Consider the following 15,424-nt stretch of genomic DNA (forward strand, 5'->3'; position numbering starts at 1 on the left):
GGGGGGGGGGGGAAGGGTGTTCTTGGGGGTCCCGACCAGATTTAGAAACCAGGTGGGGAAAACAGGCCCCTACGTATACACTAGTCACCTCTAAGTGTGCCTCTAAAATAAAAGGAGAAAACTTCATGAACAAGCTGAGACTTGTCTTCTATTGTAGCAGATTAACTGGGCGAGTGGAAACCAGAGTCTACACTCTGGGCAGAAACGGGCATCCTGATTCTTTGAGAATCGTTGCGGGATTTCTTCTAACACCCGGTGCTGCGCTGACTGGCTTAAACGGAAGCTACAAAGTGTCACTGTGCTGTCCCCGATCCTGTGGCGGCCTCTGCTAAGGGCCTGGGGCACACAGCTGCAAACTGTGATCATTCATTTACACGCCGAAACCGGCCGCCAGGCCCCCCGCAAACCAACTGAGCCATCTTCTGAATCAAATCTGCACAACCATAAGGGGGAAAAAAAAAAAAAAAAGAATTCATGCCCTATCATACTTCCCAAGGGAGGCTTCAAAAGGCTAACGTCTTGGCCATTTTAAGACTTCTTCAATGTTTAATTTGCTTCCCGCAAGCAGTTCATCATCCGGAAATGAGTCCAGCAGCGGACAGAAAGCTTGGATTTTAGTATCTGGGGTCTCCCGTGCGCTTGGGTCCGTGCCTTCTGCTAGAATGTGCAGCAAAAGCACTCCTGTCTCCTGCCAGGTGCTGCCCCCGCCCAGGAGCTGCGGTTGCTTTTCAGATCAGCTTTATTTATTATGAAAAAAAAATTTTTTTTGGTAAAGTCAGCTGTAAATTGACTCGAGCTTATAAAAGGAGCTCACAACGTAAAAACCAGGAGCTGGTTTCCCATTTAAAAGTAGGAAAGACATGAAATGGTTTTCGAAGCCAAATAAAAGGAAAATCCCAACCTGACCCCTTTATTCTGAGCTGGTTCTCTGGGATCTCAGGGTAGATTCTTGAAATGGGGACAAGCACTGGGCTCGGTACCCGTCTACGCATGTGATCAATTTCACTACCCATCTTGCCAATTTAAAAAATGCAAATCCCCATGTGACCCAGATTCCTTTCAAGACGGTGAAACGCTTTATTTTACTCCGGCCCTGGTTAATTATACAAAACAAGCGAGCAATTCTCAAACAGTTGTCCGTAAATTCATATTTTGGGTCTTAAAGAATGCCAGGGATTAAAATAAAACAAAACACCTTTGAAAAGTGATTAGCCGGGGTCTGCGTGTAAGAGGCAGCTGGTGGCGAACCAGGTTCTATTTACGGCCCCACCTGGGGAAGCGTGAGCTGCCTACGGCCCCCGCTTGCCACAAAGTCTCCAACAGAAATGCACTGATTTTTGTTAAGTTATCTGAACAGCACCAGGGCATCTGATGGGCTCGGTCAACCGCAGAGGGAGGAGCTCGGTGGTCTGATGGCAAAGTCAACCGGTTAATCGTTAACCGAGCTTTTCCGGGTTTCAGTGGGTTGTCTGGGATCACGCAGCCGTGACAGGCTCATCACAAGAAACCAATCGCGATCTTAAACGTGTTTAAGGAAAAAAGACACACTTTTTAGTACCAACACAGGAATCTCCTCACTCTTTCCTCCGGGAGGGGGAGGTTTTATTTCTGACTTCTTCCAAAGCGGACGACTGCAACACCGAACTGACCAACTTGCGGAGTTCAACGTGTTAAGTTACAAAACGGAACGTCCTAGGGCAGTTGAACGGGACACAGATGCTACAATCAGGAGGGCTGAGGTCTTACGGCACCCCTCTGACGTGCGTGGACGTTTTCAACTCAGAAACGTCGACTAGAAGCTAGAAGGGCAACTTTGTTTTTCTGGATGCCTACAGGTAACTGCCAGAGGCAGGACTGTTTGTGGATTGCAAATGACAGCATCGTTAAGGGGGCAGTTGGAAGCTTTCCACATAATATTTCATTAGCGAGTGAAACTTGATTATCGTCACAACTAGCCAGGGAAAGCCGGGTGTGAGACGCCTACGTGCCCACCGCGCCCGGCCCAACGACAACACGCACGCGGGTGTCCTCCATCGAGACTTTGAAGGACTGCCTGTAACCGTCATAGTTGTGGAGCGAGACAACGCCAACTTTTTTTAAGTTTTTTTTTTTTTTTTTTTTTAAAGTTGTTATTAAATATAAGTCTTAGCACCTTTGGCATTTTTGTCCAAATAGACTTCGACGTACGAAGTGGGGACATAACCCTCTTCTTCGTTCCTCCGGATGCGGGTCCACCCGTCACCTTTGTCTTCCTCTATAACGTACAGCGTTTCTCCTTCCACTACTGAAATGGTTCCTTCGTTCTGCCCTGGGGAAGCAAGATCAGAGTATTTTAGGTGTCTCGCGCCATCCTGGTGGGGCACACGGAGCCTGGCCGTGAAGAAAGGACAGCCAGCAACAGAGGCACCCACCCCCTCGCCCGTTCCCCTCCAAGGCCTCCTCCCTCGCAGAAGCTTCTAGGCCCTCCCCCCAAGGCCCTTCTCCAGTTCCTCCAGGGAGGGCCCTCCCCTCCTTCCGGGGAAGCCAGGTGTCTCCCCGGGGAAGGGGAGGGGGGCTCTTTGCGCCGCTCTTCCTCTCTCTTGCGCTCTTCCTCTCTCTTGCGGAGAACAAAGTCCCAAGGCTTTGATGACCCCTTTTCAGACGACATCCCGACTTCTCTTTCTCCCTTTCCGGTTCTCGTCTGGAGCGAAGGTTCCACTCCTCCCTGCGATCTGTGTCCACCTCCCTGTTGCCCTGGCACCTGAACCGCCGGGCTCACGGTTATGTTATTATTACAAACAATAATACAAATCCCAAACCACGACTTCCTCCTCCTGCCTTCCCAGTTCAGGGGGACCCCAGGAAGGCACCTTCGGGACCCCTCTCCGCTTTCCTCCCCCTCTTCGTTCCCCGCTTCCCGTAGCCAGGAGTCTGACGGTTGGCTGACCGCGGCATCTCGGTGCCCACTCTCGAATCGCGGTCCCCAAGACCGTTTGCGGGAGACAGTTGCCAAAGTCTAGCCCCCACGGCTCAAACAGCGTTCTGAGCGCAGACCGTCTGGGGCGCCGTTTACAGGGGGTGCCGTAGGGGTGGGGCTGAGGTGTGGGAAGGAGGCAACATGGGCAACATTTAACCTGGTGCTGTCTTGTCACTATCAACATTTGGTCTGTGGCAAGGGAATCTGTAAGATCCCTTCGTTCCAGGGCTTCCCCAAACCAACCCGAGCTCGGATGGCTTCTTCCACAGCATCCTCGTTAGCTTTCTACAGGACATCGTGCGGGCAACGCTAGGCTAGTCTTTCTAACCCTCCGTCCCTGTTCTCTGATTGGTCCTGCACATGTGACAGTAAAGATCCTAAGGTATCAACACCCTGCTCAAATGCTTTCAATACCTCCTCTGTTATTGCCAAGTCAAATCCAAACGCTGCTCTTACCCCCGGCCCCCCGCACAGGTACCACTTTCTCGTCTCAGATTCCCCTGTTCCTAAGACCTCTAAGCTCCAGCCGCACGAGCCCATGCTTTCCTTCCCTCCCTCCCTCCCTCCGATGTACAGCAGCCTGGAGGGTTCTCTGAGTTCTCTTAAGGATGGGATCTCACCTCCCCCCCCCACCACAGAGTGATTGATGTCCCCCTGTCACTCTGTACCCCTCTTCTGGTAAAGGCTGCAAATGTGTGTCTGCTCTCTGATCTCCGGGGGCGGATGCCAAGCCACACCCACCCACATCCCCGCCCCCCGGGGCCTTTCCAAGACAGGGGCTCCAGAAGTCCTGGAAAGACAGATGAAAAATCAGCATCATCCCACACTGTCTGCTGCAAGTAAACTCCACCAAAGCTGTTCGGTTGTGCGGACCGAAGGGCAAACTATACAGCAGTCAGCATGTGATGATGACGATGACGACGGCAACTCTGAGCAGAAGGAATCTTCTAGAAAGATCTAGAAGGCTTCAGAAGAAGGTCCGGTCACAGCAGGAGGAGGGACAGCGTGCGCAAGCGGGGAACCCCGTGGGCCCATGTCACCTTCGAACGTGTAGAGGGCTTTGCAAGTCCCGATGGCAGGCAGGGGCTCCTCATCATCAAACTCGTCGTCGAAATCCGTGGCCAGCACCTTCACCTCACTCTCCTGACTCTGCTCCTCCGTGTAACTGCCATCCGGGCTGCTCAAGAAAGCAAAGCACACAGCAACTATAGCGACCGACCCCGGTGAGGGCTCAGACTCTGCCACCGTGCGAGCAACGTGCTTGCACACACGCCCCTTCCCCCCCCCCCCCCCCCCCCGCTAACAAACACCTTCTCGGATCACCCCGCCCGTCCATCCCCGCCCCACGCGGCATCAGGGACCCGAGTCGTGGCGAAAGGGCGGCTCAGGCCTCACGGGCGCTTTGGTGTCAAGAAACCACCTTACGCTCCTTTCCAGCCTCCAGAATCGGGAAGCGAACACAAGCGAGATACTGTACCTCTCGCGGTCCTGAGCGCAGTTGTTGACCGTGGTCGGGTTCTGGGCCTCGTACATTCCGCTCTGGCGCCGGGCCTGATCGCTGCGCGCTGGCAGCCTGCCTTCCACCTCGGCCAGCCAGGCCTGCGAGCAAGAGTGACGAAAGGCCCTGGTCTGAGCTCAGCTCAGGGCCCGACCGTGGAGTCCTACGGCCCCACGCTGGGGTTGCCCGATGGTCACTGAAGCTGAGACTCCAGAAGGACTCCATGGGGGGGAGGGGTGGCGAACAGGGGGGGGGAGGGGCGGCGCGGGTCGGGGGCGGGGTCCCTCCAGTGTATTTGCACTTGGCTGTACCACCGCTTCTAGCTCGCCTCACCTCGGAGACGTAGAAGCAAAGGCACTGAGGCAGCTGTGACAACGGGGCGGAAAGAACACGGGACCGGACCGCATCACACTCTCAGGCTTTTTGCAAACAGCCGTGTGGTTTCAGATGCATTGCTTCCAGTTCCTTCTGGTTCCAAAATTCTGTGACCTCGAGGTCACATGGGGAAACAGGAGGACCCTGCCCCACGTAAGCAGTGACTCAGTTTGAAAGCCACGCTTCCTTTTTTTGGGGAGTATCACTCTCTTGAATAGGGAAGAAACGTACATAGAGGAAATCCAAAGTAGAAAAAATTGCCCTCGGCGGCATTTGAAACAGGGTAAGAGAGGGGCGAGAATGAAAGTGATCAGAAAAGGACATTTCTAGGCTCTAGAAACTCAAAAACAGTACCAACTGATGGATGGGCTCCAGGAAGAATTTTAAAAACGCCCCCGTTGACCCTTCGTGGCTGCAAATCACCTATTCTGACGGGAACGATCGGTTACTAATGTATCTTTCCGTGTTTTGTAGCCTTCACGTTTGGGGGCAAAAGAAGCCTTTGAGTGCTCCTCTCTCGGTCCTTGAAACATTTATTATTTGTATTTCCCACTCACTTCCGGTCTGTGTCTCCTCCCGGTTTTCACAGACATAACCCTTTAATAAACGGGGCCTTTGAAAGAACAACAACCTATTGGAATTGATTTTTTTTTTTTTTTAAGTTTTTTTGATTCCCGGCGGTGTTGGACGGTTACATTCTTCCAGTTGTTTCCATGGACCAACAGAAAATGAAGCAGGATCAACTAAGGGAGGCACTTCTGGAAAAGCACTGTGGATCCCGATACGACTTTGATCGGCATCGGCTTTAGGAGACATAAGGGACCGAGGGCGTGCTGAGGGGCAGAAGGCTCAGTGCACGGCCATCTCCTCTTACGACAACTCGAGACCCACCCCTTGAGACCCACCCCGACACCTCTGGCTGAATCTCCAGACACTCTGTGACCACAGCCCCCCCCCCCCCCGCCCCTCCCTCTGTTTCTTTCTTTTTTTTTTTTTCAACAGAGCTTTTCAACCCCAGCTTTTTCATACCTCAAATTTCTGGGCTTCTAGCCGCAGTTTTTCTATATTTTGGCTGACTTCTGTTAATTTGTGATCCAGGCTGGCTGGGTCTCCCATCTGAGGATTCTTTAGGTAAACATCTTTCATTTTTGTGATGGCATCTCTGGGGGGGGGGGGAACCAAGAATGAGCAGAAAACGGTGAAAGGTGAAGGTCACGAGCTAAGTGTAGTCTCCTGACGCCCTGGGAACCGTGTGAAGGTTAAGCAGGGGAAGATTGGGTAACGTCTGCGTTGGCGGGGAGCATCGGGGCGTGCTTTCCTTCTTTAAAACTCTGTAAGAATTCCGCTACCCAGGCCTGTGTCATCCAGAGACGGTTATTAAACTCTCAGTCGCCTCTTCTGAATGCTACCTGGTGTCTCCCCATTGCCTTTAGCAGTTGAGAAACGTGAATCGATCCTGACCCCTCCCCTTGCCCCAAACGACAATAAAACCAAAGCAAACCCAGAGATTTCCTTGTGCGCATCCTTCACGCAAGCCAAAGCGACAGCTGCCATCCTGGGTCCTGTGGGGCTATCGTTCGCTCACCCCGTGGAGAAGCACAGTTAACTGCTTTGGAAATTTTCCTACACACCCCTTTCAGCTATTAGGAAACCAGACCCATCCAGTTGGTATCCATGATGGGAGAGCAGCCGAGCCTCAGAGCTGCGTACAGCGAGATTCCACCGCCTTCCTGAAATCAGGTGTCAGAGGCCCGCCCACAGCAGCCCGAGTAAGGGATCCCCATGCTTGGGTTATCTCTAGGACCACAGAGCCCTATTAATTTGAACTCTGGCTTCAAGGCACCTTCAGAGGGGGTCAAGATGTTAAAAAGTTTAGGGGCGCCTGGGTGGCTCGGTCGGTTGAGCATCCAACTCTTGATTTCGGCTCAGGCCACGATCTTGCGGTTTGTGAGTTCGAGCCCCGCGTCGGGCTCTGCGCTGACAGCCCGGAGCCTGGAGCCTGCTTCGGGTTCTGTGTCTCCCTCTCCCGCACCCCAAAATAAATACACATTAACACATTTTTTCAAAAAGACGTTAAAAGCTTAACCCAAGTGACTCTGCGGGTGGTAGTGGGCCAACTTCAAGGAGCTTCCGTAAAAGACACTCTACACCCATCACACGACATCAGACCAATGAACCAAACCCTATTCTGAGTCACAGGAAATAGTTTAAATTTTTTTTTTAATTTTTTTTAACATTTATTTATTTTTGAGACAGAGAGAGAGAGAGAGCATGAACAGGGGAGGGTCAGAGAAAGAGGGAGACACAGAATCTGAAACAGGCTCCAGGCTCTGAGCTCTGTGCAGACAGAGCCGGACGCGGGGCTCGAACCCACGGACCGCGAGATCGTGATCTGAGCCGAAGTCGGACGCTTAACCGACGGAGCCACCCAGGCGCCCCTAAAATTTTTTTTTAAACGTCTATTTATTTTTGAGAGAGACAGAGACGGAATGCGAGTGGGTTAGGGTCAGAGAGAGAGGGAGATACAGAATCCGAAGCAGGCTCCGGGCTCCGGGCTGTCAGCACAGAGCCCGACGCGGGGCTCGAACCCACAAACCGTGAGATCATGACCTGAGCCCACAAATCCTCCTCATGCCTCTAACCCAACCCCTCACATCTGAGCGCAGCCGTCCCGCGGCTCCTCTGAGGGTACCCACTGCTCGCTGTCCCTGAGGCCACAGCTTCAGAACAGCCCTCCATCCACCTGCACTCCCCGCCCCCTCACTTTGTTCCACTTCCTTCTTTTCCATGGCATGTATCACTTTCCAGCACGACATAATTTATCATCATGCGTCTCGTTCATCGTCTGTCTCTTCCTACCCGATTAGAAGCTCTTTGAGGAAGCCCTGGGGGCTCCAGCTCTCATTGATTTGGTATCTCCCCGCTGGCGGGCCCATACCTGGCACACAGTAGGTGCTCAATAAATGCCGGCGAGATAAATACGGCAAACAAACTGTAGCGTCCACCTGGACGCAATTCCTCTCCTGGCTTTATGGCTACACCGCCAGCTACAGCTCGATTTCTCTGCAAATCTTCTCAAGAGACTTGACGCGATTCATGGCCTCCAATTCTCTTCCTCCTCTCTCTCCTGATCGATCTCTCCAGAAGCTTAATTTCATTCATCTTTTCAAGGGACCAACTTTTGGATTTGTCGATCCCCTTTGCTGAGGGCGTACTTTTTTTTCCTACATAACTAATTTACGTTCTTTCCTGGCTTCTATTTATCTTTGGTTCCATTTGCTGTGTTTTTTCTAACTTTTTTTTAAATAATTTTTTTAAGTTTATTTATCTATGATTGAGAGAAAGAGAGAGAGAGGGCACAAGCTGGCGAGGGGCAGAGAGAAAGAGAGAGACACAGAATCTGAAGCAGGCTCCAGGCTCTGAGCCGTCAGCGCAGAGCCCGACGTGGGGCTCGAACTCACAGACGGTGAGATTGTGACCTGAGCCGAAGCCAGACACATAACAGACCGAGCCACCCAGGTGCCCCCTTTCCTAACTTCTTGAGATGGATACTTAGCTCACTGATGTTTAGCGTTTTTTTGTTTTGTTTTGTTTCATTTTTTTTAATATGTATCATAAAGCTCTAAGTTTCCTTTTATGAGTATCACCTTAGTGATAGCCCAGTAGCTGATTCAGAGAATGTGCGTTCAGGTTCAGTTCTGCTCTGTGTATTTCCCAGTGCCTAGTATGACTTCTTTAGTCTCTGAGTTATTCAGAGCTACATTTCTGAATTTCTAAATTTTTGTTCTTGGTAACCAGCTTTATGTCAGGCTTCAGGGAGCACACCTTGAATGCGGTGTCCCCTTGGACGTTTGTAGAGATTCGCTTCGTGAAAACAGGATGTGCTCAATTTTTGGAAATGTTCTGTGGGTGCTTGAAAAGAATGCGTACCATGCAATCAGTGGATAGGTGTGTCCTGAGTCAATGTGATCAATCCTATCATTTAAATATTCTGCCCTGAATGTGTTAAATCTGTTCTGTCAGTTACGGACAGAAGAGCATTAAAAAAAAAATCTCTCCCTACAACGATGTGTTTGTGTTTCTTGTACACACTGATGTCCAAGGGTTAAGAGCAAAACCTTGTTTATGTTTTGAGGTCATCTGGTCCTACGGATTTAACTGAGCTGTTTGGTACTCGAAGTATTTATTGTTATAAAGTTGATCCTCCTTGAGCTGAATAGTTAGAGGGTTTTTTGGCCTGAAAGTCAGTCTTCCTTTGGTCGGCACTGGCCAATCAGTGGATGACAGATCTTTTTCCATTCTTTTATTTTCAACCTTTCTGTACCTTGCGTGTTACGGGTGCCCTGGAGCCTGCTTCGGATTCTGTGTCCCCCCTCTCTCTCTGTCCCTCCTCCACTTGTGCTCTGTCTCTCAAAAATAAATAAAAATATAAAAAAAAAAAAGAAAGAAAGAAAGAAAAAGAAAAGGGGCACCTGGGTGGCTCAGTCAGTTAAGCATCTGGCCTCGGCTCAGGTCATGATCTCACGGTCTGTGAGTTCAAGCCCCGCGTCGGGCTCTGTGCTGACAGCTCAGAGCCTGGAGCCTGTTTCGGATTCTGTGTCTCCCTCTCTCTCTGCCCCTCCCCTGCTAGAGCTTTGTCTCTCTCTCAAATAAATAAACATTAAAAAATTTTTTTAATGAAATCTACCATCAACTTTGCGCTTCTGACTAATCCTGCCTTCTTCTACACACAAATGTCAGCGGCATGACATAGGGTTTGTTCATCACTTTATCCTCAGTGCCTACGATATCTCCTTGTACACAGTACATGCTCACTAAACAGTCATTTAGTGAAGGTTTAAATGTGATTTGCCTAATTACCAGCAAGGCTGCTGGAAGGGTTAAAAGGTTAACCAGGTTCCCTGGCCATGACCCAAGTGGCAGAGGAAATTTTCTACGTAATTATTGGACAGCGTCCGGTGTCATCTCGGATACTTGAGTCCTAACTTCCTGCTCTCGGACAGAACACAACTGCTCACATATTAAATGGCATGAGGTTTAACTGGCTTATATACACCGATGACCCTTTCTGTATTTGGTCCCACGTGTAATGAAAAGTACAGGGACAAAGTTTTCATTTCAGGAGGTGTATTTCTAATATAAAACAGCAGCGAAGGTAATTATATGTGCTGCTACATTTTATATGGCGTAACAGGATTTATAAAACCCACCCATTTTTCAGGAGCTGCTTTACCAGAGGCAAAAAAATAAATAAATAAACAGCTACTTTTCTTTTGCATGTACTTTAACTGTACTGACCTACCAATTGTTTGATTTATGCATAACCAAATTTTATTTTTATTTTTTATTTTTTTGTTTGTTTTTTTAAATTTTTTTTCAACATTTATTTATTTTTGGGACAGAGAGAGACAGAGCATGAACGGGGGAGGGGCAGAGAGAGAGGGAGACACAGAATCGGAAACAGGCTCCAGGCTCTGAGCCATCAGCCCAGAGCCCGACGCGGGGCTCGAACTCACGGACCGCGAGATCGTGACCTGGCTGAAGTCGGACGCTTAACCGACTGCGCCACCCAGGCGCCCCCCAAATTTTATTTTTAAAAACGATTTTTTTTAGTGTTTATTTATTTTTGAGAGAGAGACAGAGAGAGAGAGAGACACAGAGCCACAAGCAGGGGGAGAGAGGGAGGCACAGAATCCAAAGCAGGCTCCCGGCTGCAAGCCGTCAGCGCAGAGCCCGACGCGGGGCTCGAACTCACGAACCGTGAGATCACGACCTGGGCCGAAGTCGGACGCTCAACCGACTGAGCCACCCAGGCGCCCCTGCATAACCCGATTTTAATCCCAGCTTCCATATCGTTCAAAGTACACAGAGTCACTTTTTGGCTACATGCAGAGCACAAAATCTCAAGTTATCTTTTAGAAAATCTCAAGTTCAAATCTCAGCTGGATCAGTGACTCACCTAACTCACTCAGGGAGAATTTTAGAAGGTGGGAGACGATTAACAAAGTGGTTTTTCAATCGGGATTAGTAGCAAGTATCCCCTACGTGATATAAAAGATGTACAGGTTATAAACGTGGGAAGCACAAGGGAAGACAGATATCACATCTCTTCCATTTTTTTTTTTTGTGGGTACGATTCTAGGAACTTGCAAAACAGCTCCGAAAACTGGGAACCCCGGAAGGGGAGGCAGAAGCTGGTCAAGAGTCAGCAACCGTCACCCCCCTGACGGCTGGCGGTGTGTAGGGCATACTGTGATTTATTTTCTAGACACTGTCAATATGTTCCGTAACAAGATACGGAGACGCGAGAACCTCTGGGAAGGCTGACTGTCATTCAACGTCAGGGAGAAGAACAAGCACGTTTTGGACCCAAAGCTAGGACATGGGGCAAGGGGGAGGGGCTAGAGTCACGCCATGTTTCTCTTCCTCGTTTGTACACGAGACTTGGCTCTGGGGCACGTGGGTGGCTCAGTGGGTTAAGCATCTAATTCTTGATCTCGGCTCCGGTCACCCTCTCAGTTTGTGAGACAGAGCCCCGTGTCAGGCTCTGCGAGGACAGTGCGGAGCCTGCTTGGGATTCTTCCTCTCTCCCTCTCAAAATAAATAAACTTAAAAAAAAAAAAACAAAAAAACCAACCCTCAGCTATACGGTCACGATTTAAAAAAAGAAGAAGGTGGGGGGGATGGGTGAAGCAGATTAAAAGCACACGGATCATGATGAACACCGCGTAAAATATGAACTGTCGAATCACCACACTGTCCACCTGAAGCTAATACGACACCGCACGTTAACTCTACTGGAATTAAAATTAAACACCTAGAAAGAAATACAAAATTTAAGGGTCGCCTGGCTGGCTCGGCCGGGGGAGCGTGCGACTCTCGATCTCGGGGTTGTTGAGGTCAAGCGCCACGTTGGGCGTAGAGATTACTTCAAAAGAAGTAAAAAAAATTTTTTTTTAAATGCAGAAATATAGAAAAAAAAAACAAAAACACCTTATGTATTTTGTTGCCCAAACTCAGAATAAAACCTATTTGTGAAAAGAATTCTCCTGATCGGTACTGAAGTCCTCCAGGAGACTCTCCGCGACAAAACACGCGGCCGAAATAGTCACTTATGTTGAACCCGTTTTAGGATTTCCTGTCTTTCCAAAGTGAACCTGAATTCCTCTTTTTCTTTCTTTCTTTCTTTCTCTCTCTCTTTCTTTCGACTTTTTTTTAAGTCATCTCTACACCCAACGCGGGGGGCTCGAACTCACGACCCCGAGACCGAGCGTTCGCGAGCTCCCCCCGACTGAGCCGGCCAGGCGCCCCCGAACCTGAATTTCTCAGTAAGTCACACTGCTGCACTCTACCTTTGGTCCATCTCCTTTTGAATTTCTTTATTTAAGTCATCGACTTTCTGCTGCAGCCTTTTCCTTCTCTGCTCAGGCGGGAGGTTGCTGAAATCCTCTGGCGCGGCGCCCTGCAGATGCAAACATGCGTGAGCCAGCGGCAGGGCTGAAAAACAGACACCGAGCGAAGCCTGCAGGAAAGATGCCCCCAGACCCCGGGGGCTGCAGATGTCCGCGTGTCTTTTCATGAAATCGGTGAAGCCCTTTCCCACGACACCCAGCTGAGTCGCAGAATCAGTGCATGCAAACCGCCAAGGAAAGTCCCACAGACCGGCTCCCGCTCCAGGTCTGCCGGCCCAGCCGCCTTCCGCCAAAGGCAGAGAGCGAGACGGCAGAAGGAGGGAGGCGGAGAAGTACCTCTGACCCCCGCGAGAATCCACGAGAAACCCATTTTGCGACAGATTCTCCACTTGACCGTCAGGGTCGGTGGCATCGCTGAAGTCTGAAGGAAGTTTGGAGTTTCTGCTTCCTTCGTAAAACACAGGGACAAGCGCCCCTGTCACCCATGTCCCGTCAAAGGCACTGCTTTCCTCCCTGATCTTTCTTCCCATTTCTGCACACAGGCGGAGGCCAAAAGTTTCCATCCCCAGCAAGTGACAGATGGGACATCTGGCTCCTCGGAGAGCGTGGGTGAAAAGGACATTAAAACATATATCCCCCCACCTCCCCACCCCCCACTGGACCCTTCCCTCTGAAAGTCCGGTCATGCCTTTTGACATCTAGAGGGTGACCGCAGAAAAGTCCGCGGAGAGCTCGCGCCCCGATCTCCACACCGGCTTCCCAGCGTGCAAAGAAATCCATGCCGGCTGTTTCCAATCTGGCAGGAGGAGCAGATTTTGACATCTTGATCCCCCTTCGGAAACAATTCCTATCTTTCCTCCGTGCCTGCGATCTGAGCAGAAAATATCAACAGCGAGCTTCCAGACAGATGCGTACGCGTTAGAAGCTGCGGCTAGGCTGTTGGTCCCCGAGTGCTTTGACTTCAACGAGGCTGTGACCATAAAGACAGAGAAATGTATTCCACAACCAGGGAGAAGCCAAGGAATTGAGAAAGAGATTCCGCCCCCCCCCTCCCCCCAGCCTTGCTTTTGAGCCAATTAAACAAAGACCAGACTGGCTCGGGAGGGGGTGGAAAAGAGGGGACCCGGATAACGGAATTCCGAAATCAAGCTGAATTTGCCAAGCAGCTAATATGGTGCTTTGTGACCAAGGCTCCTTGGCTGCCTGCGACAGGATGCCAGGTTGCTGGGCTGGAAGCGTGTGATTCAGCAGGGTTTACCCGAAGGCCACGCACAGACCTCTCAGCTGATGCTCTCAGACTTGTGCGCGCGCGCGTGTGTGTGCGCGTGTAAGAGAGAGAAGATTGGAGTGAAACCAGAACAGAAGTGGCTATTTCCCTGACGGCAAACCGAGCCAGTCCAATCGCCTCGAGAGCGAAGATGAACCAGAAAGAAATCAGACTTGTTTTTTCTTTCCCACGTGCTACTACCGTGTCGGTAACACTTGAAACCCTCAATCGTGTGCTTTTCCACTTGGCTGAATTCAGTCGCCGGGCCTGCGAGCACGAGACTCTGTCCTCGTGCTGGGTTGACTCAAAACAGATCAGCATGCTTTCTGGAATGGAGGGGCTTTTTGTTCTGTGTTGCTTTTCGGTGCTGCAACCAGTCACGGCCACCAGGAAACCTAGCGAGCGGTCGGTGTCGATTCACGGATCTTCACTAAGCCTGACTGTGTGCTGGGAGTCCCGAAGAATTTTTTTTTCTACAAAGGATGGAAAAGGTCTCATGTCTGCACTGGTCAGTGCGGTAGCCGCACAGAGCTGCTGCACATCTGAACCGCGGCTAGTGCAACCGTGGGACTGCTTTTAAGTTTTCGTTTCATTTTCCTGAACTGAAATCTGAAGAGCCACGTGTGAAGTGTGGCTACCGTACGGGACGGCACAGGTCTAGATGGAGAACAGGTGTAAGATTTGCGTCTGGTGTATCCACAGCTGCAAAGGGATCTTCAGTAAAACGGACAGTACTTAGCACTTACGAACAGATGCCCTCAACAACAAAAAAGTTAATTTTAATCATTTACGAAAACTAAAAACGGTTAAATGATGAAGGAATGAATTAGGGCCCTTTTGATAGATATTCCGTGTTTCTGTATTGCTGTTTAGAAACTAATCTCGGGGCACCTGGGTGGTTCAGTCAGTTAAGTGCCCCGACTTTGGCTCGGGTTATGATCTCACAGTTCGTGGGTTCGAGCCCTGCATCGGGCTCTGTGCTGGTGGCTCAGAGCCTGGAGCCTGCTTCGGATCCTCTGTTCCCCCCCCCGCTCTGCCCCTCCCCTGCTTGCACGCTCTCTCTCTCAAAAAATAAATAAAAATACTAAAAAATAGAACGTAATCTCATGGACTATGCCTCAAACAAACCTCATGTCGCCCTTGGAGATGCAGGTCATAACTTCTACATCCAAAGGAGCGTATGGTGTCTGGAAGTGCCTTAAAAGGCCATTGTGTCCAATTAGCTTTTTAATTCCATGAAGGAATTTATATTTCTAGCTTCGGGTCAGAACAGACTTTCTGAAGTCTTTGGAATGGCCTGGTTTACAAAGAGACTGGCCACACCAGGTGGCACTGGTGTTTCAGGAGGGGGGGGGGCGTCAAAGCACGTATGGTTATTTTAAGTGGCTGTGGCTCTAGGAGGAACTCGTTTTACCCATTTCTGGAATCAAACACTTGCTCCGGAGCATTTCCCCACAAACAGCCCAAGCACGAGCTGCTTCCTGGGATTTTACGCTTGTTTCCACCCCAGGCGTCTCTGGGCAACACTCCACTTCTTTATTAGCGTCTACGTAACGATACAAAGCAACAATTCAATACCGGGTGGGTAAAATGATTTCTATCTCAGACAGAAAGACTGCCTAATATTATTAGTGATATTATCCTTTGTTGCCAGCACCTCAGCAGAAGAAGAAACACAGAAAGGGCAAGGAAGGAACCCCAGTATCTGAGAGACGCCTACTTAATTGATCTAATTTCTCCCCAATTGTTGCTGTCGTCAAACGCAGTTCATTGAAACATTTAGAATGTTTTCCTTCTTGTAGACACTTTAATTAGGGACTCGTCTTGGATTTTGAGTTTAAGAAATGTTCAATTTAATAAAATATTCATTTCCTTCCTTCCTTCCTTCCTTCCTTCCTTCCTTCCTTCCTTCCTTC

At 49.9% G+C, this 15,424-nt stretch overlaps 1 protein-coding gene across 11 annotated transcripts in view; it reads right to left on the reverse strand.

Moving 5' to 3' along the window:
* Positions 1-15,424, reverse strand: part of FNBP1 (formin binding protein 1) — a 144,374-nt gene that overhangs the window by 4,492 nt on the left and 124,458 nt on the right. For 5 of the 11 annotated variants that reach the window (XM_040482638.1, XM_040482634.1, XM_040482632.1 and 2 more), the window contains 5 exons: positions 12,182-12,291; positions 5,859-5,991; positions 4,434-4,555; positions 3,997-4,136; positions 2,153-2,308 (listed from right to left, as the gene is read on the reverse strand). In XM_040482638.1, coding sequence (XP_040338572.1) covers positions 2,153-2,308; positions 3,997-4,136; positions 4,434-4,555; positions 5,859-5,991; positions 12,182-12,291 — 661 coding nt within the window. Of the gene's footprint in view, positions 1-1,053; positions 2,309-3,996; positions 4,137-4,433; positions 4,556-5,858; positions 5,992-12,181; positions 12,292-15,424 lie in introns of those variants that run through there. The other 6 variants (XM_040482637.1, XM_040482640.1, XM_040482639.1 and 3 more) reach the window with 2 other exon arrangements.

Source organism: Herpailurus yagouaroundi, unplaced genomic scaffold (assembly GCF_014898765.1).
Source record: "Herpailurus yagouaroundi ecotype Mexico unplaced genomic scaffold, PumYag 160, whole genome shotgun sequence".
NCBI lineage: Eukaryota > Metazoa > Chordata > Mammalia > Carnivora > Felidae > Herpailurus > Herpailurus yagouaroundi.